Source organism: Diabrotica virgifera, chromosome 3 (genome assembly GCF_917563875.1).
Source record: "Diabrotica virgifera virgifera chromosome 3, PGI_DIABVI_V3a".
Lineage (NCBI taxonomy): Eukaryota > Metazoa > Arthropoda > Insecta > Coleoptera > Chrysomelidae > Diabrotica > Diabrotica virgifera.
In genome coordinates, this window is record NC_065445.1 from 225,472,514 (window position 1) to 225,499,228 (window position 26,715).

Genomic DNA, 26,715 nt, shown 5'->3' on the forward strand with positions numbered 1-26,715 from the left:
CATCATATATCATACATCTCCAAGTGGAGCAAAGGGCATCTTGCGGTGTTTCAAGTAGCATGGGGAATGATGGTGAGGTTGCTAGTCCCACGCATCATCTGTTGAGTTCCGTCCAATTTTGTTTACTAGTTTTCTCCATTCTCTTCTGTTTTTTGTTATCTTTTTTGCATCGTTCCATGTTAAATTATTTTCTTTGAGTTCTTTCTCTATTGTTTAACGATATACTAGTTCTTTAATCAAAACAATTTCGTTAGTGACCTTTTCCTCGAAAATTTCTCGTTTTAAAAGCTCCCAAATAATTTCCATTTGATTAAGGTCAGAAGTTCAACAAATTATTAAAAAGTATATAAACATGTAATATTTTCAAAAGTTGTATTGGTAATATTAATATTACATAACAAAATTAAATTTAAAAATCAAATTTTAACCAAAACGTACCTAGTGGAATAGTTGATTTGTGTAAAAATTCATAGTTGGTCATAATAATATCGCCAGGGACTGTATGTACAATCCAGGTACAAAAAATATAAGAGTATAAGCGTTTATAAGCTGAAAAGCAAGGCTCCATGTATTACAACCTACTTGCATTTATAATAGAAAATTTCATAATATATGAGACAATGAAGCACTAAAAAGCCCAAAATCTTAACGCATTTCATTCGTAAGATCATTAGGAAACTTTGTGAACTGAAGTGATGATTATGAAATGAAAATTGCATTATTGAACACGGAAAGTGGCCAAGATCTTCGTCTCCTGGAGAATTGTTCAAATTCTTGTACAAAATTAGTTCAAACTCGATACTCAGTGGTTTTTGGAATCGTGAACACGTGATAGGGCCACTCTATGTTTTGTTGCTGTGGCCAGGGTTAACGATAGTGTTTCGGCGCCGTAAGTAAACTAAGGAACCAACAAATTTAGTTCCCCTAAAAATGGCATTATTTGATCCATCAAGTATTATGATTTGAGGGTGTAAAACCGATTGTGCAAATTCATTTGGATGCAGGAAACACAGATTAGACAAGGAAACAAGAACAGGACATTAAACAGGAAACTTCAGCTTTTAGAGCTGCGGATTATTTTTAACAGATAACATAAAGATAAAAAATGTGTGACAGGGATGTCTAGTGTTTTTAGTATTATTAATGTGTATCGAGAGCATATTATAAACTTTATGCTAACAGATATATACAAGGTGATACTGAAAAATGGAGAACGCCTAGATAATTTAAGATACGTTGAATGTCACTGCCGATTTTGCAGACTGTCTGTAAGGTCTGCAGTCTCAACGAAGGGAAAAGTAAGTAGTTGATTTGGACTTGGAAAAAGAGATCCAGGAGGAAGAAAAACCTGGCTTCATAATCTACAAAAATGGTGTAACTTAACCACTACTAGACATTTTATGGTAGCAGTACAAATAGTTTAGATAGCCATGTTAATGACAAGTACCCCTAACGGATAGGCAGCAAAAGAAGATAAGATGTAGAAAATGGCACAGCTATCTTAAAGTAGAAATGGGTGAAACACTTAACACAAGAACCAGTAGAAGACAAAATGTAAGATAGGGAGCTGCATAATCAAATAATATAAACGTGCTTGAAAAATTAACAGACGACAGGGACGACTGTATGTATAAGAACACATCTTAAAATTTGAAATCCATGCGAAAATATTGTGAGAGCAAGAATAAATAGAATAAACTTAAAACTAAAATAAATAAAGTTGACAGAATTATTCTTCTTGTTTTATAACCGTATTTCTAGTAAACTAAACAAATCCAACACATTGTAAAAAAACAAAGTGTGTCTCCTAATTACAGATTCGATATAATAAGAAAAATAATATCCATAAATTTGTACATACCCTTAGACTTTCATATTTATGCTCCAACACTTCAATAATTTCCTTATATTCATCCAGTTCATTCACTAACAAATCTTGATTCCGCTTTAGTCCAAATATAACATCTTTCGCCTTTTGAAACTTTTCCAACAACTCATGATAAGAGCACTCCAAATTTTCCAAGTAACTCTCAACTATTGCATTCTTACTGAGTATATCTTCTCGTTCCTTCCAAATTTTTTGGAAAAAATCATCGTAGCTGATCATTATTTCGTGAAACCCGTTTTCGTCTAATGTACTAGCTTTAAGCTTCATTTGTAAATTTTGCCTCTCAGTTTTTAACTCCGTTATCTAAAATGGAAGTCTGTTATCAGAATAAAAAATAAAAATTTAAAATAAGAATAAAAAGTTTAAAGAAAGACCCTGAAATATCTTAAATAAACCACATAAATACAAAAAAAAATTGTGTGGATTTATACAGGGTGTTTAGGCGGTCTCAAAAATACCGTTCCTAATGGGTCTTATCCATTAATAACAAAGATACTGGGTGTTTTATCTATTTTGCCATTTTTTTATTTGGTTTCTAACTTTTTAACCACACTGTATATTTATTTTATATTTGGCATGCAAATATCATTTAAGGTGTACAATAAATTAATTTATTTACAATTGTAAAAAATCCAGGTCCGGATTAAAAATATTGGAAAAATATTCCGACCTGAAAACAACACCCTGTACATTAAATTTTTTTAAAATGGATTTTTCAGTTGAAAAGAAGATGAGAAACCAAATTTAGTGATATTGTTTAAATTTTAGGCAAAATGATTTTTCTGGTCAAATTTTGAATTTAAATTCTGAAATTATGTGAATTGCGAGAGCTCTACATAAGTAGAAAAAAATTTAAATACAGCTTACAACTTGTCAACCGCAGTGTATATTGATTTTATATTTAACACGCTGATATTCTTTTAGGTGTCCAATCAATTATTTTATTTATAATTATAAAAATCCAGGTCCGGATTAAAGAATATTGTATAAATATTCCGACCCAAATAAAACACCCTGTATATTAAATTTTTTAAAATAGATTTTGCGTTTGAAAAGGTGATGAAAAACTAAATTTAGCGGTATACTTTGAATTTTCGGCAAAATGATTTTTCTGATAAAATTTTTAATTTGAATTCTGAAATTATGTGAATTGCGAAGCTCAAAGTAAGATAAATTAAAATATGACTTAATTTTAATTAATACCATTCTTTAATCTAAATTGGTAAAATATACATTTGCACACATAACAATAATTTTTGATGGTGGTAATTTTGAATAAGTAGGTACTTTAGTTTTGAATAGTTATTATGCTGCAAATTTTCGCTGTTTTGTTATAATTTTTAGATACTTTGTTGATTAAAGTGATGTATTCTTTATTGACCCTTTATTATTTATTCATTATTTAAAGATGAATATTCGCCATAAACTATTTGTGACACATAATAAAAAATACTGAAATGTTAACATTTCACCAATTTAGATTAAATAATGGTATTAATTAAAATTAAGTCGCATTTTAATTTTTTCTACTTAGAGCTCTCACAATTGGCATAATTTCAGAATTCAAATTCAAAATTTTACCAGAAAAATTATTTTGCCGAAAATTCAAAGTATACCACTACATTTAGTTTTTCATCCACTTTCCAAGTGCAAAATACATTTTAAAAAAAATTTTAATATACAGCGTGATTTTTGAATCGGAATATATTTACAATGTTTTTTAATCCGGACCTGGATTTTTTTAATTGTAAATAAATAAATTGATTGGACACCTAAAAGAATATTCGCGTGTTAAATATAAAATAAATATACAGTGCGATTAACAAATTTAAGTTGTATTTAAATTTTTTTCTACTTATGGTAGGGGAGCCCAAGCGGGGATTTTTGAAGTTACTCGAGCGCGTCAGATTAGCATATGGGGAGAAACCTGGTACCCTGCAGATGTATCTCTACCATATATTAGCTCTTAATACAGGGGAGTCCGTTAAGGGGGGCCCGAAAAAAAAAAATCTATCCTTAAAAATACTCGAAATTGTCAGATTAAGATAAGGTAAGTTAAGTACATGCAAAGGGGTGTATATTTCAAAAATCTGACGATTTGAGCAGGGCGTAAGGAAATGGGCGAGTCCCAAAGTTTCACAAGAGAAAAGCGAATATTTCGCGAAATGAATGACAGATCGAAAAACTAAAAAATATGTGCTCAATATTTTTTAAAAATCTATCGAATGATACTAAACACGACTTCCCATGGAGAGGGATGGGGTAAATTTAATATTTTAAACACGAATCCCGCGATATTTCGCGAAATGAACATCAGATCGAAAAATTGTAAAATACACTTATTCAGTACTTTTGAAAAATCTATCGAATAGCATCAAACACGACCCCCCACGGAGGTGGGGTGGGGGGTTACTTTAAAATCTTAAATAGGAGCCCCCATTTTTTATTGCAGATTTGGATTTATTACGTAAAAATAAGTAACTTTTATTCGAAACATTTTTTCGAACTATGGATAGATGGCGTTATAATCGGAAAAAACGATTATTGGAAATGGAAAATTAAATTAAAAAATGGCAAGCGCCCACTAAAATGGAAAATTTTACTTAACTTTTTTAGGTTTTATGACCTACTCTTCACAACCCAATAGGTCCCCATAACGCTCGAGTGACTGCACATTTAGCATACTTTGCTCCCCTACCATCAGAGCTCCCGCAATTCACATAATTTCAGAATTCAAATTCAAAATTTGACCAGAAAAATCATTTTGCCGAAAAGTCAAAGTATACCACTAAATTTAGTTTTTCATCCTCTTTTCAACTGAAAAATCCATTAAAAAAAAATTTAATCTACAGGGTGTTGTTTTTGGTTTGGAATATTTATCCAATATTTTTTAATCCGGACCTGGATTTTTTACAATTGTAAATAAATTAATTTATTGTACACCGTAAAGGATAATTGGCTGTCAAATATAAAATAAATACACAGTGTGGCTAAAAAGTTGTGAAGCAAATAAGAAAATGGCAAAATAGATAAAACACCAAGTATCTTTGTTATTAATGAAGTAAGACCCATTAACTATGGTATTTTTGAAATCGCCTAAGTGTCCTCTTTCTACAGTTAACGTATGTTACTTTCCCAATGAAACACCCTGTAATACCACAGACACCAAATCATCAACTGTATCCATCTTCTAATTGGATTTTAGCATTATACTGAAATGCTATTTTATAGTAATTTATTATTTCTTAAGCATTCCCTATACTTAATTGCTTTAGTTCTACCTAATTGACAATAAACTTGCTTCAAAGTTTATCATTAGACTCATTTTATATTTAGTTCCTGTTTCTGTGTTACTATTACTGACATGAATTTTTGTAGCAAGGAACTGATCGATAAATATGGTTTTTAGAAAGTATCTAGGGAAGTAACAAAAATGTTAGTAGCATATTACAACATAGCAACAAGAAAGTTTTATTATCAGCAATTCCCTGATAGAAGACAAACAATAAGAGAAGATTTGAAAAATTTACTAGAACGGTTCCAAACTGCGAAAAATCTGATCAAACAAAAACTATTATTGTAAATGAAGAAATTAAATTAGATGTAATACTTAGGTCCGGTTTCACCAACAACAAATAAATCAATGAATAGCTATTCGTCGAATAAAATTTATTAGACGTTTATATTTTTATTTTGTGTCAATATAATTTTGTTAATTTAAAGCTAAACTCGCGAATTTACTTTGTTCTGAATATTTACAGCCATATTAACTTGCCAATTTATTCGAAGAGTAAGTATTTTTTTGATAAATTAATAAAATAAGTCTTATTTGACGTTAGTAAAATGGAGAAATGTCAGTTTAATAGTCGAACAACTTTAATCATAGAATAAACTACTATTTGTCGTTGGTGAAACCGGCCCTTAGTGTCACTGAAAATCCGCATATACAGTGAGCACGTAAAGGTTGGAATAGGTAAATTCATTTTCTCGAGAATGGACGATTTTGGATAAAAATCCCGAAAGAGGTCAATTTTTGTTTTTAAATTACGACTTTTTGGCATATATGTCATACTAGTGACGTCACCCATCTGGGAGTGGGGACGTCATCGATGATTTTTTTAAATGGGAATAGGGGTCGTGTGATAGCTCATTGGAAAAATAATTTAATTCTCTATTTAGCAACATAAACATTTACATAATTATTTATTCAGGGTGTCCAAAAAAATGTTTTTTAATTAAATTTATTAACATAAAAGAAGAATGCATGTAATTTATTTAGTCCAAAATACATTTTACTACCCTCAGAAAACAGAAAAAAATGTTTATTTGAAAAATAATCATTGCTTTTCGCTTAAATAGTCCAAAATACATTTTACTACCCTCAGAAAACAGAAAAAAATGTTTATTTGAAAAATAATCATTGCTTTTCGCTTAAATTAAATGTTCAAACTGTCAACAGGAAGGTGGGTGGCGGCTTTAATATTGAATTTAAGCAAAAAACAATATTTATTTGTCAAATAAACATTACTTCCTGTTTTCTGATAGCAGTAAAATGTATTTTGAATTAAATAAATTACATACATTCTTCTTTTTATGTCAATAAATTTAATTAAACATTTTTTTGGACACTCTGTATAAATAATTATGTTAATATTTATATTACTGAATAGAGAATTAAATTACCTTTTAAATGAGCTATTACACGACCCCTATTCTTATTTAAAAAAATTATAGATGACGTCATCACGCCCAGATGGGTGACATCACTAGTATGATACATATATGCCAAAAAGTCGCAATTTAAAAATATAAATTGACCTGTTTCGGGATTTTTTGCCAAAATCGTCCATTCTCGAAAAAATGAATTTATTCCAACCTTTACGTGCTCACTGTATAACGAGGGAAATTGTAAAAATGCTTTTTAACCCGGGAGTAGTCGCGCTCACTTCTGTAACGTGAATAGTCGCGTGTTAGATTCTATCTCAAAATACGAATTTAAATACGGATTTACAACAAATTATTATTTTATAGTATTTTTATTTACTTGTTATGTTAGAAATATTATTTCTAACAATTATTAAAGCTAATTGGCTCTCCCCATAGTCATAAACTCCACAAAAAGAAGAAGAAGAAAAAAAAAATAAAAAAAAAATAAAAAAAATTAAAAAAATTCCTACGTATTACTACACCCTTCCTTGAGGCACTTACGAATTTTTTTCAAAATTACAAAAATTTTCATCAAGTTATCGCGAAAAAGGATAAAATAATGTGAGATTCGATCTAACGACGCGACTACTCGCAGGTTAAATTGGTAACAACGGTCCAATCGATGACTTAACGGTTACCTTTTAACAATTTTTTTTTGTATTTCTTGCAAGAAATTGGAATTCCTCGCACTAATACCGCACTTTGTACTATCCAAATTTTATAAGATAAACGTACATAGAACATCAGACTTATAGACAATGCATTATGAACATTTATCAATATTGCGTTAGTAGAAGTTTTACATTTTCGCCACAAGAAGTAGTCATTAATTTTGAAATGGCTATTAATAATGCTGTAGTCAAAATTTGGCCAAATTATAAATAGTAACGATTAATATCCCATGAGCCGAGCTGGTGTATTTTATATCAGGCAGTTTTAACCTTTGCGCCGACTTGGGACATTTTTAAAAGACCTACCTGGTTTTTGGGCCGAGCTAGGCACTGCCCCAGATATCAATGAGCAGTTAAATAAATGGAAAAACTACATTTCTTTTGAGGTGAAAGAGTAATACAGTATACATAGTTTGCCATAAGAGGACCAAAACTGTTATGTTTTAAAATAAATGGTAAAAAATGAAAAAGCATTTGGACCCGATGAATTAATTGACTGCTCAACTTATAAAGATTTTGGGACAGATAAAACTGAAGCCACGTGTGACCTCTCACAGTGCTTTAGTAACCGGATAAAACACATTTATTGTTTTAAAGTGGTGATTTATGAATTTTGATTTATTAATTTCTTGTCTAGAAAACTGTAGAGATCCTAATTAATATTCAATAAATATATGTTAATAACTATTGTAAAAATGAACCTAAAACCCTGATATTGCGAGAAAAGTTCGGTCGTATAGTGTTAAAAGAGTGTGGTTAAAGTTCCTGTAGGTGTGTGTGTGTGTGTGTGTGTGTGTGTGTGTGTGTGTGTGTGTGTGTGTGTGTGTGTGTGTGTGTGTGTGTGTGTGTGTGTGTGTGTGTGTGTGTGTGTGTGTGTGTGTGTGTGTGTGTGTGTGTGTGTGTGTGTGTGTGTGTGTGTGTGTGTGTGTGTGTGTGTGTGTGTGTGTGTGTGTGTGTGTGTGTGTGTGTGTGTGTGTGTGTGTGTGTGTGTGTGTGTGTGTGTGTGTGTGTGTGTGTGTGTGTGTGTGTGTGTGTGTGTGTGTGTGTGTGTGTGTGTGTGTGTGTGTGTGTGTGTGTGTGTGTGTGTGTGTGTGTGTGTGTGTGTGTGTGTGTGTGTGTGTGTGTGTGTGTGTGTGTGTGTGTGTGTGTGTGTGTGTGTGTGTGTGTGTGTGTGTGTGTGTGTGTGTGTGTGTGTGTGTGTGTGTGTGTGTGTGTGTGTGTGTGTGTGTGTGTGTGTGTGTGTGTGTGTGTGTGTGTGTGTGTGTGTGTGTGTGTGTGTGTGTGTGTGTGTGTGTGTGTGTGTGTGTGTGTGTGTGTGTGTGTGTGTGTGTGTGTGTGTGTGTGTGTGTGTGTGTGTGTGTGTGTGTGTGTGTGTGTGTGTGTGTGTGTGTGTGTGTGTGTGTGTGTGTGTGTGTGTGTGTGTGTGTGTGTGTGTGTGTGTGTGTGTGTGTGTGTGTGTGTGTGTGTGTGTGTGTGTGTGTGTGTGTGTGTGTGTGTGTGTGTGTGTGTGTGTGTGTGTGTGTGTGTGTGTGTGTGTGTGTGTGTGTGTGTGTGTGTGTGTGTGTGTGTGTGTGTGTGTGTGTGTGTGTGTGTGTGTGTGTGTGTGTGTGTGTGTGTGTGTGTGTGTGTGTGTGTGTGTGTGTGTGTGTGTGTGTGTGTGTGTGTGTGTGTGTGTGTGTGTGTGTGTGTGTGTGTGTGTGTGTGTGTGTGTGTGTGTGTGTGTGTGTGTGTGTGTGTGTGTGTGTGTGTGTGTGTGTGTGTGTGTGTGTGTGTGTGTGTGTGTGTGTGTGTGTGTGTGTGTGTGTGTGTGTGTGTGTGTGTGTGTGTGTGTGTGTGTGTGTGTGTGTGTGTGTGTGTGTGTGTGTGTGTGTGTGTGTGTGTGTGTGTGTGTGTGTGTGTGTGTGTGTGTGTGTGTGTGTGTGTGTGTGTGTGTGTGTGTGTGTGTGTGTGTGTGTGTGTGTGTGTGTGTGTGTGTGTGTGTGTGTGTGTGTGTGTGTGTGTGTGTGTGTGTGTGTGTGTGTGTGTGTGTGTGTGTGTGTGTGTGTGTGTGTGTGTGTGTGTGTGTGTGTGTGTGTGTGTGTGTGTGTGTGTGTGTGTGTGTGTGTGTGTGTGTGTGTGTGTGTGTGTGTGTGTGTGTGTGTGTGTGTGTGTGTGTGTGTGTGTGTGTGTGTGTGTGTGTGTGTGTGTGTGTGTGTGTGTGTGTGTGTGTGTGTGTGTGTGTGTGTGTGTGTGTGTTTTGTGTTTTATTGGCACTGGTTTTTACAACCAACTGGCCAGTCAATTTCATAATGATTTTTTAGACTATAACTTATCACTAACTCAGGGGAGTAATGTGTAGTGTTTGTGTGTGTGTGTGTTGAGTAGGTGTCTTGTTACTTTGCAAAGTCGACGTTATTGTCTTTTCAAAGAGACGCTAATTGTATCCGAACGTCTGCGGTCCCTCCGGTGGGTCCTGTAAGTGATTCATCAACTAGCTTAAAAGTTATTTAGTTTGTTTATCCTAAACAACTTTTTTCCAATAACATAAGTCAGAATAACTGTTTTGTCAACCACTAGCAAAACATCATTTTTAAACTAAATAAGGTATTAAAATAAAATAATTAAATTATTTACTTACTTCAGTCTCCAATTCTCTAATTTTTTCCTTGTTATTACGAATGAGTACATCTTTTTCTTGTACGACCTCTTTGTAGTGACCAACATCCTCCTTCTGTGTCAGCAGTGATGATTTTGAGACAGGCTCTTGCATACGAAAAATCTAAAATCGATAGAACAAATCTGACATATTTTTATTAAAATGTCAAAAAAATGACATAGTAATAGTTGGTCAACGCAATGGATAAATTTGTTTTATTCTAATGGTAGGGGAGCCCATGCGGGGATTTTTGCAGTAACTCGAGCGCGTCAGATTATCATATGGGGAGAACCCTGGTACCCTGTAGATGTACCTCTACCATATTGGCTCTAAACACAGGGGACTTCGTTAAGGGGAGGCCGAAAAAAAAATATATCCTTAGAAAAACTCGAAATCGTCAGATTAAGATATGGTAAGTTAAGTACATGCAAAATAGAGTATATTTCAAAAATCTGACGATTTGAGCGGGGCGTAACGAAATGGGTGAGTCACAAAATTTCACAAGAAGAAAGCGAATATTTCGCGAAATTAACAATAGATCTAAAAACAAAAAAATACGTGCTCAATATTTGTCAACAATCTATCGAGTGATACCAAACACGTCTGCCCACGGAGAGGGGTGGGGGGTAAATTTAAAATTTTAAATACGACTCCCGCGATATTCCGCGAAATGAACATCAGATCGAAAAACTGAAAAATACACTTATTCAATATGTTTAAAAAATCTATCGAATGACACCAAATACGACCCCCCACGGAAGTGGGGTGGGGGTTACTTTAAAATTTTAAATAGGAGCCCCCATTTTTTATTCCAGATTAGGATTTCTTACGTAAAAATAAGTAACTTTTATTTGAAACATTTTTTTCGAATTATGGATAGATGGCGCTATCATCGGAAAAAACGATTGTTGGAAATGGAAAATTAAATTAAAAATGGAAAGTTCCCACTAAACTGGAAAATTTTACTTAACTTTTTTTGGGCTTAGAACTTACTCTTCACAACCCAATAGGTCCCCAAAGCGCTCGAGTGACTGCACATTTAGCATACTTTCCTCCCCTACTATAATTGAGACAATCACCAGATGTTACCACGATTTCTGTCATGGTCGCAACGTCAAAATGCATAGACACCAAGTTAGGTACGATCCTATTCATAACACACCAACTCGCTTACATACTAAGAAAAATAAATATATGGAAGAATATATACTTCATCTAATTTACTAACCGTTGCACGTCATCCGCGTCATAGCCTGTGACGCCACATGATACCAACACGAAATATTTAGGCGGTAGGTGTGTTCTTTTTTAGAATCACGTTGCCGAATACACTGGAATTACAGCCACTAGACATATTTTATTATATACGCGTAGAAATAATATTTGAAGATTTCTATTAATGTTAACCTAAAGAAATACACAATAATATGTTTCATTTAATTTGTATAAATGGATTATAAAGCGTTTTTATGAAGCACATTTACTCGAATCACACTGTAACTGTAATCGAATGAAGGTGACATTTTAGAATAAATTGGTAACATTTATTTGACAGTTACGGTGATGACACTTGATATTTGTTTATATTCTTTACTATAAGTATCTGTTTTATTATATTTACTGTTTTTATTATTTACTTTAATATAAAAACATCCTTTACTATAAAAATATAAATTTCACCTAATTTTATCACGACTTGGAATAATCGAGGTACCTATCTGACAACTTTTTTAGTTGTTATTGTAGACATATACAAAGAAACCTATCGGCTTCATGTCAAGAGTTCGAAGCCGTTTTTTAATTATTAACAATGCAGAACAAAAACGCTTGCACTGCAAATCTTAAAAGATTATAACTTAATTCTTGTTCTCTATTTCCTAAGTTTTTACTTATTTACATTGAATATTAATTTGTTTTGATGTATAATCCACGTTTACAATAATTATATGATCTATTTGATTTAAAATGGATTCAGGATTTTTTTATACTTTGGCAACTATGTCAACTTAGATCTCTGGCGTAGATAATGACGTGCAACGGTAAGTAAATTAGATGGACTGTATGTATCTAGAAATTGAATTAATGACTTCATCCATACATTATACATATAATAGTATGAAATCATTAATTCACTTTCTAAATATTATATTCTTGCATATATTTATTTTTCTTAATACGTATGCGAGTTGGTGTGTTATGAATAGGATCGTACCCAACTTGGTGTCTATGCATTTTGGATTTATCACAGTTACGCGTGACATTGCAACCCTGATAGAAAGGGTGGTGACATCTCGTGATTCTCTCAATTAAAATCAAACTATTTTACTCATTGCATTGACCAACTATTACTATAAAGTAATGAGCGCGCTAATAACCGGCAAAATAACACAAAAGATGGAAAACATATTAAGTTGTGAGATAAAAAAAAAATAAAACTAGTGGAGGTAGGAAATTTAGCGATAAAACCCTATAAATTGATATTATATTTATTGTTTACCATCTTTCGGAGGAGTTTGGCAAATGCCACTGTGACAATGACAGTTTTAATTGACATACTCCGCTGATACATTTAAAGCTGGGAAACGATAAATAGAATGTAAATTTATAGGTTTTTATCGCTAAAGTTCTCGCCTCAAATAGTTTCATTCCTTTTTATCTCACAACTTGATATGTTTTCAATCTTTTGCGTTATTTTGCCGGTTACTAGCGCGCTCATCACTGTATAAACAATGGTACAAAATCTGATAGGTATCTAAACTGTTAATTTTGATTATAAACAAAATGGCAATTTTTTTTAAATCGTATTTTCCATCGTTGAGAAGCTAGTAAGGGACATTACTATATTGTAGGAGATTTTAACACGTTGACGGACAGTGCGTCAAATGTATAATAAGCAAGTGTTGTGACACTATATGTATTTTGCAAAGAGAATAGGGAAATCCTGAATTTCTTTAGCGCTTATGGTTTATGGAAATAATGAGTTTTTTAACATTTTTTGTCAACATGGGGACGACGACCATGGACGTCGTGTCACATTTCATATGCATCTCTAGATGTAATGTGATATTTTTTACACCGATTTTTTGGCAAACTCGATATTGTAGAAATGTCGTCTATAGACGTTGTGTCACATTACATCAATGCAAATTAGACGTCTGTAGACGTTCTGTCTGTCAACGTGTTAATAGTATATAACTTAATAATTACCAATATTTTGTACGAGCACAAATACATACACAAGTATCACAAACAAGAGGAGAATACAAAGAAGAGCCTAGTAGAGAAGAAAAGTACAGAATTGACTATAGTCTGACAGAAAATGAATGAAGAAATTATATAACTGATGTAAGAATGAGAGGGGACCCGAAATAAACAGCGACTATATCTGTTCCTAACAATAATTAAAGAAGAAATAAAAATAGCAGAAGAAAAGGATGACAAAATCGACGCAAATAAAAATATAAAAAAAACGATAAAACCTTACCGACTAAAAAAATAAAATAATGGCTAGGAGTCTTGTTCTAGCATTCATACGAGTAAGACCTGTGCCAAGTATAATTAAAATCTAGTTTACCTTATCAGTAGTAATTAGTGTATTTGATTTCGATTTAATAGTGTATTTTAAAAAGTGATTTCTGGACAAAATTTGTACGTATTGCTTTCTTTATATTATTAAACCATTATAAATTGTATTTAATTTATAAAAAGTGCATACCAGCGGCTGGTTTCACCAGTTTGCTGGTTCTTGCTGACCATCCAGCATAATGGCTTTGAATGCAATTCTGATACCAGAACCGTTTAAAGAAAAAATATAACACGAAGCTATTGTCTGTATCTGCATGACTAGTACAAACATACACAGTAATCCTACAGTTTCTACCTCAACCATGGCCCTTCAAAGTGCTACAAATACTCAAGCTACTACATCAATTTCGTACGTAAACGCTGCAAAATCTTCGCCGAAACCACCATCCCTACCCAAAAAAGAGCAAGCCATAGTCCTTCACGCAGAAGAAAACCTTAAACTTCTAGATTACGTTAAAGCTATTGGTGATGTCATCGGACCAAAAAATATTTCCTTTGCTTCCAGAATCTCCAACAATAAAATCTGCATATATCTAGCCAACCCAAATCTCGTTGATCAACTTCTGAAGTCCCACCCAACTATCCAAATCGGATCCCTAATTTTAAGTATTAGGAAACTTGTCTCCCCGACAAAAAGAATATTAATCTCGAATATCTCTCCTTATATTCCCCACCAACTTGCAGAAAATGCAATCAAGAGTCTTGGTCTTCAAATAGCCTCCCCAGTGTCTTTCCTTAGAGCAGGAATTCCAGGTGATGAATATTCCCACATCCTCAGTTTCCGCCGCCAAGTGTATGTCTTTTCACCCTCTGATAATTTCGAGCTTCACACCTCCTTATTAATTTCATTTGAAGGCAATGATAATAGAATTTTTCTTTCAACGGACAAGATGGAATGTTTCGTATGCAAACAGGCTGGACACGTTGCGTCAAATTGCCCCAATACTTCATCTGACAATGTGTTATCACAAAATTCTACTCTTTCTCATGACCCAACTCCCACTACCGAATCAACGCCACAGCAACAGCATACACAACTTGTGACAGACAATGTGTTATCTCAAAACTCTACTATCTCTTATGACCTAACCACCACCACCGAATCTACGCCACAGCAACAGAACACACAACTTTTCTCCCATACTGAATCACATCAAGCTGAAGACGGTGATCCAAACAACATAAATATTCAAAAACCTTCTTCAATTTCTTCTACTCCTCAAACCCTACTGCCAACTTCTGAAGCGAGCAAAATAATTCCCACCGAAAAGAACATTCCCACTAAAAATCCATGTGAAAAAACCTCTGAAGTAATGGATCAACAAGCTTCACTCGGAATCATAGGAGAATCATCCAGTACATCTGTGAAAAGAAGTATTGACGAAACGTTATCCCCTCCCATCGAAAATCTGAATACTAATAATCCAACGTTTGCTCTCCCTCAAACACCACGTCAAACCAACATCCAAAAGCCCAAAAAACCTAAACGCACAGCACCTACTCCTGACGCACTTAAATTTTTCATGAATAAAAATTCCACAACACTCCCATTAAACTATGATCAGCTAATAATGCTAATTGAAAATACCCAAGGTAACAATTCACCTATAGAAATTATCCAGGAATACACAACCGATCTCCCCGGTTTAATAAACCTATTAACCATATCTTACCCATACCTATCAGACAAAACTACGAAACATCGCTTCACCCGACTTAAAAATAAATTGAATCACTATCTAGGTAAAGATATCACTGACAGTGAATTATCTTCCTCCGATGCCTAATTTTCAACTCTATATTACAGTGGAATATTGATGGACTGTTCCATCGTTTACCCATGCTTCAAATCATCCAATCAGAATACTGTCCAGAAATAATTTGCCTACAAGAAACTAACCTTAGTCCAAACACAAGTTACAATTCTAAGCAGTTCAATTGTTTTAGAAATGACAGAAAAAGTAATAGTAATTATTCTTCTGGTGGGGTTGCCACTTTGGTAAAAAATCATACGTAGCAAGCCTATTTCCTGTAAAAACCAACCGATGGAAACGAAGCAGCAGATCAGTGCGCCCGTAAAGTGTCGGAAAGTGTCGAAACAGAGGTAACGGAGTGTCGAAATCTCGCGAGTGACATAAAATCGTACTTTAGAAATCTAATCACGTGTAAATGGAACCAAGAATGGAAATATTCACAGACATCTTTAAGAACAATCAAGGATAATGTTTACCCGCGGCTATCGAGAATACGAGCCCGAAAACTTCAAACTGTTATCACACGTCTGCGTATAGGTCACACAAGATACACGCACTCTCACCTGTTTACAAGAGACGATCCCCCTAAATGTGAAATTTGTGACGAAATAAATAATGTAAAACATTTTTTAATTGACTGTCCACTTTTTGCAAATGAACGAATTAGATTCAATATTCCTAACAACATCAACAAACTTTTAGGCACAGATGGTTACTATGACAATATCGCAAACTATTTAAAATGTATAGGGCTATATTATAGAATCTAAATTACTGGAAGTTATACCTACACTGTATTCTTAATTTAAGATACATACTGTAATTATAGATAATAATATCGATAATTATTTAAAACTCATAGAATTATATTATAGATTGTAAGTTATTGGAACTGTACTCCTACACTGTATTCCCGCTAATCACCTCTTGGTGGATGCGGTAAATTTTCAATAAAAAAAAAAAAAAAAAAAAAAATAATGGCTAAGAAATATTCTAAAGCAATTAATGCAGAAATGAAAATAAGAGACTGGGACAAACAAAATGAGTGTATACGGAGAAAGGAGGAAATTAGGCTTCAAATACTTAGGTATCTACAATAAAAAAGCACATAATATGGAAAAATATTTAAGTATTAAAACAGATGAAAACTGTAAACAATATAGGGAGAATGTGAATAGAGTTAAAAATAAAACATTCGAAGCAAAACAATGATGCTGGAAAGCTTTTGGAGACAAATTTAAACAAGAAAGCAAGAACAACCAAAAACTATTATATACAATTTAGAAGTGGCTTAAGAGGCAATAAAAACAAAGAAGAAACATCGTTAAAGAAGTAAAACGGGGTCACGTTGGCAGAAGAAGAGACAATAATGAAGCGATCGAAAGGATATTTTCAAAAACTTTTAGACCTCGAAACATAAACAGTAATTCTCAAAAATAAAACTCGATACTGATGAATATGACATAGCAGAAGACATACAGTAATTAAACGTGTTAATGTTAAATGACATAGAGTAATTAAAAGAGACAATAAGAAAAGTAAAAAGGAAATTCATTTAGACATGATAAACTCACGGAGAAAATGATTGAAAATATGAATGAAAAGGAAAGTAAAAACTACTTAATATAGCATAATAAATACATATATTATGCTAATGTAGTTGTTGACGATTTGTTTGTACTTATGTGTAATAAAAAATGGCGATAATAAGAAATACAAAATATATTAATGAAATGTTATATAGGATTTAAAGTTTAAAGGCCATAATAAATTAAAAAATAAGTCCTTACATTGCATTGTTTTGGAACTCGCCATAGAATTTCACCAACATTTCTCAACGAAGCGCAAACATTTTTTCTTGGCATTTTTATTTTAGAAATAACTTAAGATATTTATACACATTTGTTAACACACTCACACCACTTTCATAATATTCACATAAAAAATTATTTTTTTATTCGAAAAGAAAATAACGGTTACGAAAAAGTTTCATTATTACACAAAGTAATAATATGACAGCCTGGACATGTTTTCTTTTAAGAAGGGAGACGATAAAGTGAACAGGTGTATCTCTGATAATAAAGCTCTTTTAATGACAAATCAATTTCCTGAAATGGAACATCAAAACAGTTAGTTTTAATCTTTAATTATTCAGAATCGATGCCAATGACCTAAAAAATACGAGGTTTACATGTCATCATTATAAGACAACTAGAAATCAGATAAATGGATTATGCAGAAGCAGTACATTTTTTTAAAGGAATATTAAATGTTTTTAAAAGTAAATTTTATGTTATTTGTATACGAAAAATTGTTCCAGAGAAATTCCCGTGACTTGTATCTGAGAAATTTTTTGAGCTTTGTTGACCTCGATAGCCGAAACCTCTCTTTCCGGCACTGGGTCCAGTGCACTCTTTAAATCATAAAGAATTTAAAGCCAAAAACGCACAATTTTAAGAACTTTCGTCTACCAGTAAAAAGTCAAGCATTTTTCTGAATTCGAAGGTAATTATTTGAGTTTGTTTTGAAGCTATTTTCTTATGGCATTTTTAATTAACTAGTTTTGATGGGAAATAAGCCATAATTTTACTAAAAAAGATTTTATTAACGTTTCGACGTCCAAATCGAATGCCGTTTTCAAAATATAAAAAATATTAATAAAATAAACAAAAATAATGTTGCTTAGTAAAAAATTCTTCTAATAATTTATTTAGTCTGATTCATTTATATCGGCAATTCATACATATATTATACATTTTAAAGTAGAAAACTTTATAATTATATTGCCAATATTTATAAGTTGCGTTCCTGGGACGACTTTACTCAAATATAGTTCATTCGATTACATGAAATCAACCCCAACTCAAAAATATCAGTCACAAAAAATTATAACATGTGATCTGTCTTTAAAAAGACAACCACATGCAACGGTGACAGTAAAATTCTCGCGTTAGAGATTCCATAGTAAATCACGAGGGAAAACCAGGAAAAACCTCGTGATATTATCCCGACATCGTGAGTATTAGGTCTTATATTTGTTTACTCTCAAAACTAATACTAATATTAATATAATCTCTAACGCAAGAATTTTACTGTCACCGTTGCATGTGGTTGTCTTTTTAAAGAGAGATCACATGTTATAAGTTTTTTTGACGGATATTCTTGAGATGGGGTTAATTTTATGTAATCGAATGAACTATCTTTTCAGTAAAGTCGTCCCAGGAACACAACTCATAAATATTGGCAATATCATTTTAAAGTCTTCTACTTTAAAATGTATACTTAATATATGTCTGAATTGCCGATATAAATGAGTCAGATTAAATAAATTATTAGAAGAATTTTTTACTAAGCTACAATATTTTTGTTTAATTCATTAATATTTTTTGTATTTTGACAACGGCATCCGATTCGGACGTCGAAACGTTAATAAAATCATTTTTTTAGTAAAATTGTGGCTTATTTCCCATCAAAACTAGTTACTTGCTTAATTAATCACGTTTAAAGCTTTAAAGTGGCGATTTTTCAATGTTACCTTACTAATCTGGTGCTTAATATAACTGTAAAAAAACTAAGGATAACAAAATTATTAGTCTCAGAACGGAAGATCCTCCAAAAGATCTTTGTGCCTTGTGAACATCTAAGGAGACAAAACCATATAGTACGATATATCAAGGTAAATATCAATACGTGAACTGAGAGAAAGAGAGAAAGAATATGATCCAAAAGCGAATCCTGAAAGGATGAAAGGCTACTAAATAAAACCTTTTCTGAAAAATCCCGATAAGAGAAGGTCAGTCGGTCGCCCCTTATATAAGGTTGTAGTAACGAGCAATCTACAACTATTTTAGTAGTGAGAAATAAAGTCGTTAGTAGAGTCTAGTGCCGACCACTAGACTAGTAACACGCGTGCGAGCGGAGCGGAGCAGAGAAGCAGCGAAGAGAAGCCAACGAGTAGTGGGGATTGTTCGGCTGGGGACTTCTTAGTCCTACCTCGAATGTAAGCGAGGTAACAGTTGAGCGTTTTCACTCTCCGAGGCGAGAAGACGACGAGGAGCCAACGGTGAAAGAGGTTGTACGACTAGCAGGAATTTTCATTCCATCACGAATGTAAGCGTGATAGCGAAATCGTGCACTTCTAAGCCTTAGGCAAGAAGGAGAGGCAAAGGCCGATCGACTGGATGTGGTGAAACTTAGGGAATTTTATTTTATTGGATTCTCTGAGACGCCGCAGCTAGAGATCGGTTAGCAGAAGAAGCAAGGCGGGCTCGACGGGAGCCCGCTACGGGATATCTACTGTGCCTCCGTAAGGGAAGGGTGTAGTTTAAAACACTGCACCTCGACACTGCAGGGTGTAGCTTTTGTGAAACTACATCGATGCAGCCCCGGCCCCTAGGTCAGTAGATCGAGAAACTCAAGTGGAACCCGTACTCAGTTCTGTCTGGGTACGTGAACAACCGCGAAATTGTGCAGGGAGCCAACCCTGAAACCGATGTGGTGTCGGGCCAATCGGTAGACAAAAAGGCTTCATCCAAAATTAGGACCGTTCGCCCCCAACCAACTGATCGAGCTAGGTCTCGATCACTGCCCCGATCCATGGCGCAACCCCCGCCAATTAATGAGAGCCCACGCAAAGTGGGCTCTAACCTGTTTCAGCACCTGCAGACTGATAACAAGGGGTACTCATCCTCATCCATGGACGAGAAAGACGGCTTCAAACAGCCAAAGAGCAGCGACAAGAGGAAGAAGAGGGAAAAGAAGAAAAAGAGTGAGGAAGAAACGAGGAAAGGAGAGAAGAAAAAAGAGGAGCCCATGGAAGACGAGATAGCAGAAACCAACAGAGGTACCACCAAGCGTGGAAAAGAAAGCGACGGTGAGGCAGAGGTTATGTCGGAGAAAATAACCAAGACGAACCAAGACGGCGATTTGAGGAAACTCCTGGACGAAGTGACGGCACAGAGAGATCAACAAATGACAGTTATAAACGGAATGAATACCGAGATGGCCAGGATGTCTGAAGAAATTAAACAATTGAGGGGAGAATTGACAGCCCAAAGAATATTCTTCGAGGACCTCCTCGCACACGCACGGAGCCAAACTCCAGTAGTTTCCCAGCCAGTTACTGACACTACTCAACAGAGGCCAATCGCTGAAACCCAACAGAAGCCAGTTTCTGAAACTCAGCAGCCGATCCCTGAAGCCAAAAAGCCGTCAGCGGGCGAAAGGATCCAAAAAATCAGAGGCCAAACTCCAAAGAACAGAGAGGAATTCCCACCACTCCCAGAAGACGAGAAGAGAACATGGGAAGATAAAGCAAAATCCGCCATGAGTGCCGCTTCACCAAAAGCGCAGGATTCTTATAATCTGCCCCGAGGACCACCCCCCATCCACCCAACTACACGCACAAGTGGAGATGCGCCTGCCGCACGGCACCCCAGTGTTACAGAGACGAACATGGAGACAAACCAGGAAGAAGAAAACACCGCGTTGCCTGAACAACAGGTAACCCGCACAAGAAAACCGCCTGTAATAAAATTACAGAGCGTCAGCGAAACAGGGGCTATCCTCAAAATAGCCCAATCACAAAAAGTGATCACTACCAACAGGATCTCCAGGAGCGGACGAGAAACCCTCATCCAGGCGAATAGCCCAGATGATTACAGAAAGATGATATCATCGAAGAATATGCAAAGTCACTGAAAGACAGGAGACTCCAGTGGATAGCCTTCCCATTCGAAGAGGAAGTCAAGCCAAAAATGGTAATAAGAGGGCTACCCACCAACACGACAGAAGAGGAAATCAAAAACGACATAGCAGTGCAGTACAACATCGACTGCCAAGCTGCAAAAAACATGTCGACGAGATCAGGTCCAAGACGACAACTTCCAATGTTCGTCATAACCCTAAACAAGGAGGACGTCGAGGCGGCGAGGCGCATCACCAACTTGTGCCATATGAAGGTCGTGGTAGAGGACCTTCGAAAATCGACAGGACCAACGCAGTGCTTCAACTGCCAGGGATACCACCACGCCCAGAACGCGTGCCACAAGGACCCTAGGTGCGTCAAATGCGGTGAGGACCACCCCACGAAACAATGCAAGAGGGCCAGAGAAGTCAAAGCCACTTGTGCCAATTGTCAAGGCAGCCTCCCGGCCAGCTACAGAGGATGCCCCAGATGCCCTACATGGGGAAGACCCCCACCAAGGAGGCCACAACAACAGCCACAAGCAAGAAGACCGCAAGCCACCGGGATATCCTACGCCCAGGCCGCGCAGAACGCACAACAACAACAACAAACAGCGATCCCTGACGAGGACTACTTAGTCAGAATAGTGACTAGGGTAGTCAAAGAGGTCATATTAAGCACCAGGGAGGCACAGAAGTAATGCTGACAGACAGGGGATACTTGAGGATAGGCTCCTGGAATCCAGGAGGAATATCAACAAACCAGAACATCATGGATGAAATCGCAAGTAGATACGAGATGGACATCGTAGCAATCCAGGAAACCAAGTTAACTAACAACTTTAACTTAAAATTCCCTGGATACGATGTTTACAGGAACGACCACACCAGAAGATCAGGAGGAACGGCCATCTTAGTAAAAAAGGGAATCAGACACACCAGATTCACGACTCCACCACTGGTCAACATGGAGGCTACAACAGTAGAAGTGAAAATGAGGCAAGGAGCAGTAAGAATCACATCAGCTTACGTAAGACCACAAGACCCTTTAATGGACGATGACCTAGATGCGTTCCTAAACATCGCCGAACCATCCATCATAATAGGAGACCTGAATGCAAGATCCCCCATCTGGAACGACAGAGCTACGAACCGAAACGGACGACTACTAAATAGATACATAGAAAACAATGAAGACACAATAGCAATGGGCCCAGAAGAACCTACCCACTACCCAGGAAATGGACTTCCAACCCATATCGACATAGTTGTGGCCAAAAACCTAGGACTGCAATCAGAATTAATTACGCTGAACGAAGGATCAACTGACCACCACCCCATCCTACTAGAGATCGGAACATGGGAAGAGACAATCCCACCAAAAAGAACAAAAAAGAAAATAAAGTGGACAAACTACAAAAGACTAGTAAGTGAAGGAATAAATATAGTGCCAGTGATAAACAATCCAGAAGAAATAGAAGGAAAAGTCCTAGAGTTCGAAAACATCATACAAGAGGCAATCAGAAGCAGCACAACAGAGGAAGAAGTCGAGATCTACATGGGAAGGTTCAAAGATATTCCACAAGAAACACAAGATTTGATAAGGGAAAAAAATAGAGCAAAACAAACAGCAAGAAGAACAAGAAATCGAGTAGACAAATCCTGGGCAAATATTTTAAACAGAGAGGTCAAAACGGCCCTACAACTCCACCGTAGTAAAAAATGGGACAACTTTGTACAAGAGACGGAAGAACAAGACTCAAACATGAAAAATGTGTGGAAACTCCAGAAAATGTTGAGAAGCGACAGAAAACCCATCCCCCCACTACATGGAAGACACGGTATGGTATACACCATAGAGGATAAAGCAGAGGCGATGAGGGCTACACTCGAAAGGGAATGCGACCTAAACTACCACCAAGACGAAGACGACGACTTCCTGGAAGAAGTTGAAGAACAAGAAGAAGGACCAGAAGACCCAGAGGAATTCATTCCCCCAACATCACCGGAAGAAATCAACGAACACATCAAAAACAGTTCGCCGAGAAAAGCGCCTGGCTTAGACGAAATAACAAACAGAGCCCTAAAATATTTGCCCAGAAAAGCTATAGTGTACTTCACAAACATAGTGAACGCGATACTAAGATACAAGATATTCCCAAACAGATGGAAAGAGGCCCATGTCATCATGATCCCAAAACCTGGCAAGAACCACACATTCCCGCAGAACTACAGGCCAATCAGCTTACTTCCAGCGATCAGCAAGATAGTGGAAAGAATCATTCTAAGCAGACTGCAAGCGGAAACGAACAGGCTAAATATCATCCCAGAAGCTCAATTCGGATTCAGAGCAGAGCACTCCAGCGAGCTACAAGTACTCAGACTAACCGAGTACATAGCAGCTGGTTTCAACGACAAGCAGTACACTGGAGCAACGTTCCTGGACGTAAGTAAAGCGTTCGATAGAGTCTGGAACAAGGGGCTCTTATACAAAATGCGTGATTACGGGTACAGCGGGGCGATGACGAGACTAATCTCGTCGTACTTGGGCGGCCGGACTTTCAGGATTCGGATAGAACAAGTCCTGTCCGAGCTCGGAAACCCGGAAGCTGGAGTACCCCAGGGAGCGGTCCTGTCACCCCTGCTGTACACGATATACACCGCTGATGTACCTAGAACACCAGGTACCCTCATGAGCCTCTACGCCGACGACACAGCGATAGCGGCCAAACATAGAAATGTAGATATAGCAGTGACCAACCTGCAAACAGCGGTAGAAGAAATAGAAGAATGGAGTATAAAATGGAAGATAGCCATCAACTCAGATAAAACGCAAGCGGTTCTATACAAGAAAGGAAGACAACAGCCAGAGGAACAGCTGACGGTGCAGAACAGACCCATCGAGTGGAAAAACGAAGCTAAATACCTAGGAGTCATCATGGACAAAGGATTAACCTTCCAAAAATACGTAGAAGCCACAGTCCGGAAGGCCAACATAGCAAAAGCAACACTAAGAGGACTCACAGGCAGGAAAAGCAAACTAAGACTGAAAACAAGGTTAAGACTGATCAATAGTATAATCCTACCGGTATTAACATACGCGTCTCTCGCATGGGGACATGTAAGTAACACACACAAGAAGAAGATCCAAGCAGCCCACAACAACAGCTTGAGGGAGGCCGCCAGAGTCCCAAGATATGTAGCTGAAAGATTCCTGTTCAGAGAACTTCAACAGGTGAGAGTCACCGAAATCATGACAGATAAGGCAAGGACCAAATTCGCGGAACTGGAGCACCACCCAAATTACATACTGCGAGAGACGCTAAGGTATGATGAGTTCCACCGATGGAAGCACAGACGTCCGAAGCAACAAATAGTGGGATAAGAGTACAAAAGTGATAAGTGATAGTAGTGAGTTCGTAGCTCGAAAACAAGTGCCGAAGACAGCGTTACATACGAAGATCAAGTACCACGACCGCCTCTAAGGTAAGTGAATTTTAGAAAATTACAGAAGGGCATAAGCCCCCAAAAAAATATAAATAAAATAAAAAAATGGCGAAAGCCCCCAAAAAAATTATAAAAAACCATAAAACACATACAAACTCGAGCAACGAGTCATCGGGCGGAGCCCACTAGGGCTCAGCACGATGACTCGGGGCCCAAGCAAGCAATTTTTAGTTCCGCGGATAAGTAAGAAAGAAGATAAAGGCATAGAGCGCATCACGCTGGCCTAGTTTTTTGCATTCGATTAGGGTACCACAATGGAATCTTATTACCCAGGATACCATTGTGAAGAGCATTTGGCTACGATAGTTGTGCCCCCATCGCGCATCAGCGTGCTATGGGGGGGAAAGGGATGGCCTGGGGCATTGGAGCGAGGTGGGGTGATCCCTGTATATACTCGGGTCAAAACACCTCGCCCCAATGAATTGTTACACCCGAATGTACTCTTTCGAGAGGGTGGACATTCCCACAGGTCGGGTTAAATCAAATTGCTTGAATCTACAACTAACTACCCAACAGTGGGTGATGCCTGTAGAAAGAAAGTCTAACCACTGTCAAAAGTGTAATTAATGATCCGGCTTCACCCAGTCATTCATCATACTAACAGCTTATACGAAAAAACTAACAAGAGTAAAGTCAGTCAAAAAAGTTTAAATATTTTGGAGAGTTTAATATACCTGATGGTTCAGAGAATGCTGCCATAGAAAGTAGATGTTCAGAAACAGAAAGTGCATTCAATCTCTGCAAAGGCCTCTTTAAAGACCAAAAGAAGCATATCTTTAAATGATGAAATGAAATATCGACTATGTTAATTACCTAAATATTGCTTATCTTTAAACATAAAACTGAGTCACAATAATACAGTGATCAGGCCGACATCCCTGTATGCATCGGAATATGGTTAAGAAAGTTGCACTTGCGGAAACTTAAAATCAAATATAATACAATCGTGTACTAAGAACCTCACCCCTCTCACTTTCCCCCAGGTTTTCAAAACTGAACACACGCTCCTAGACTACAAATGTTCAAATATCCAACATATATGTTAATTATATCAATTATACCATACTCCAACAGTGTCCACAATGTTTAACCCTAGAAAGACCAAGGAGGGTTAAAAAGTATCCACAATATTGCATTACATCCGATTTTCTAAACAACTTTGTTCCTAGAAATCTCAAATAATTAGTAGTTGTCGGCGTACTACTGCTCTATTAGATGGCATAATTAGAATTTCTATAATTTAATTCATTTCCTCATACCTTTATAAAAACTTGACAGTGGACTATAAATAATCCCCCTTAATACCTATAACACCATCCCAAAATTGAAAGTGACGATATCATTCATGTGTCAAATTAGCATAATCTAAAAGAAAAAAGGCCAATAAGTGGGCAAAAACAATCTTAGTTTGTTCAAAATGCAAGTATGTATGCGGTAAGCACAGCAAGAAGTCAAAAATGTTTCTGTATCCTACGATGATGCCAATTACACTGAATCCGAAGACTCCCGGTAAATTATAAATTCGTATCTTTTAACTGTTCCATTAACGTCTAGGAATAATATAAAAGTGTTATTTTTAAATTAGTTTAAATAAAGAATCACGTTTTTGATTAATTTATGTGTGGACATTTATTGACCCTCCTTTGTCCTCGCTGTTTCTACTAAAAGGTTGGTCCTGCGAGGGTTAAGGACAAACAAAATTTTAAAGAAAAGTAAGAATGTTGTACATTGTTGCAAGGGATTAATAATGGCTAATTTAAATTTTCAATCTATCACGAAAACGTTAAGCTCTTTTTCATAATTGGTTGGCTTCTTTCAAAAAGGAATCAATTCAAGTATATTCGCATGTTTTATTTTTGCTTTTATGAACTCAACACTAATTTAAACTAAAAAAATATAAACTTAACAGATACACAAATAGAGCTCGATCCCGTGTATCAAAAAAGTTGATTCATAGCTGAAAATTCGTCCATAGCTTAACGGTGTCTAGTCTGACAAACTTCGATGTACGAGAACACTGGAACAGGGGAAGTTTTAATTGCAGAACAGGTTGCAGGTTTTGAACGTCAGACTACGAAGAAAAAGTCCCATGTATTTTGTCGGACAGAACTTCCAACTGATTTGTTACCTTTTCATTAAACTCTCTTGCAAAAATCAGACTGCTATTTAACACCAATATCATTCCTGTTATTTGACATGGTTTACGTGTCGGACCTATTAAAATGCCCAATATGTTTGTCGGACAAACATTTTTTCATTTATTACATAAAGTTTGCTATTGAA

The 26,715-nt window shown here is 36.2% G+C and overlaps 2 protein-coding genes across 3 annotated transcripts in view; one reads left to right on the forward strand and one right to left on the reverse strand.

The window, feature by feature from the left end:
- The window catches only part of LOC114331236 (cytoplasmic dynein 2 heavy chain 1), a 410,099-nt gene that overhangs the window by 240,448 nt on the left and 142,936 nt on the right, over positions 1–26,715 (forward strand). The gene's annotated exons all lie outside the window — the stretch shown is intronic.
- Positions 1–26,715, reverse strand: part of LOC114331232 (transforming acidic coiled-coil-containing protein 3-like) — a 64,188-nt gene that overhangs the window by 17,884 nt on the left and 19,589 nt on the right. Inside the window, exons 1-3 of one of the 2 annotated variants that reach the window (XM_028280727.2) lie at positions 17,031–17,161; positions 9,884–10,024; positions 1,862–2,191 (exon numbers count right to left, since the gene is read on the reverse strand). In XM_028280727.2, coding sequence (XP_028136528.1) covers positions 1,862–2,191; positions 9,884–10,024; positions 17,031–17,105 — 546 coding nt within the window. In that variant the 5' untranslated portion in view covers positions 17,106–17,161. Of the gene's footprint in view, positions 1–1,861; positions 2,192–9,883; positions 10,025–17,030; positions 17,162–26,715 lie in introns of those variants that run through there. The other variant, XM_028280728.2, reaches the window with a different exon arrangement.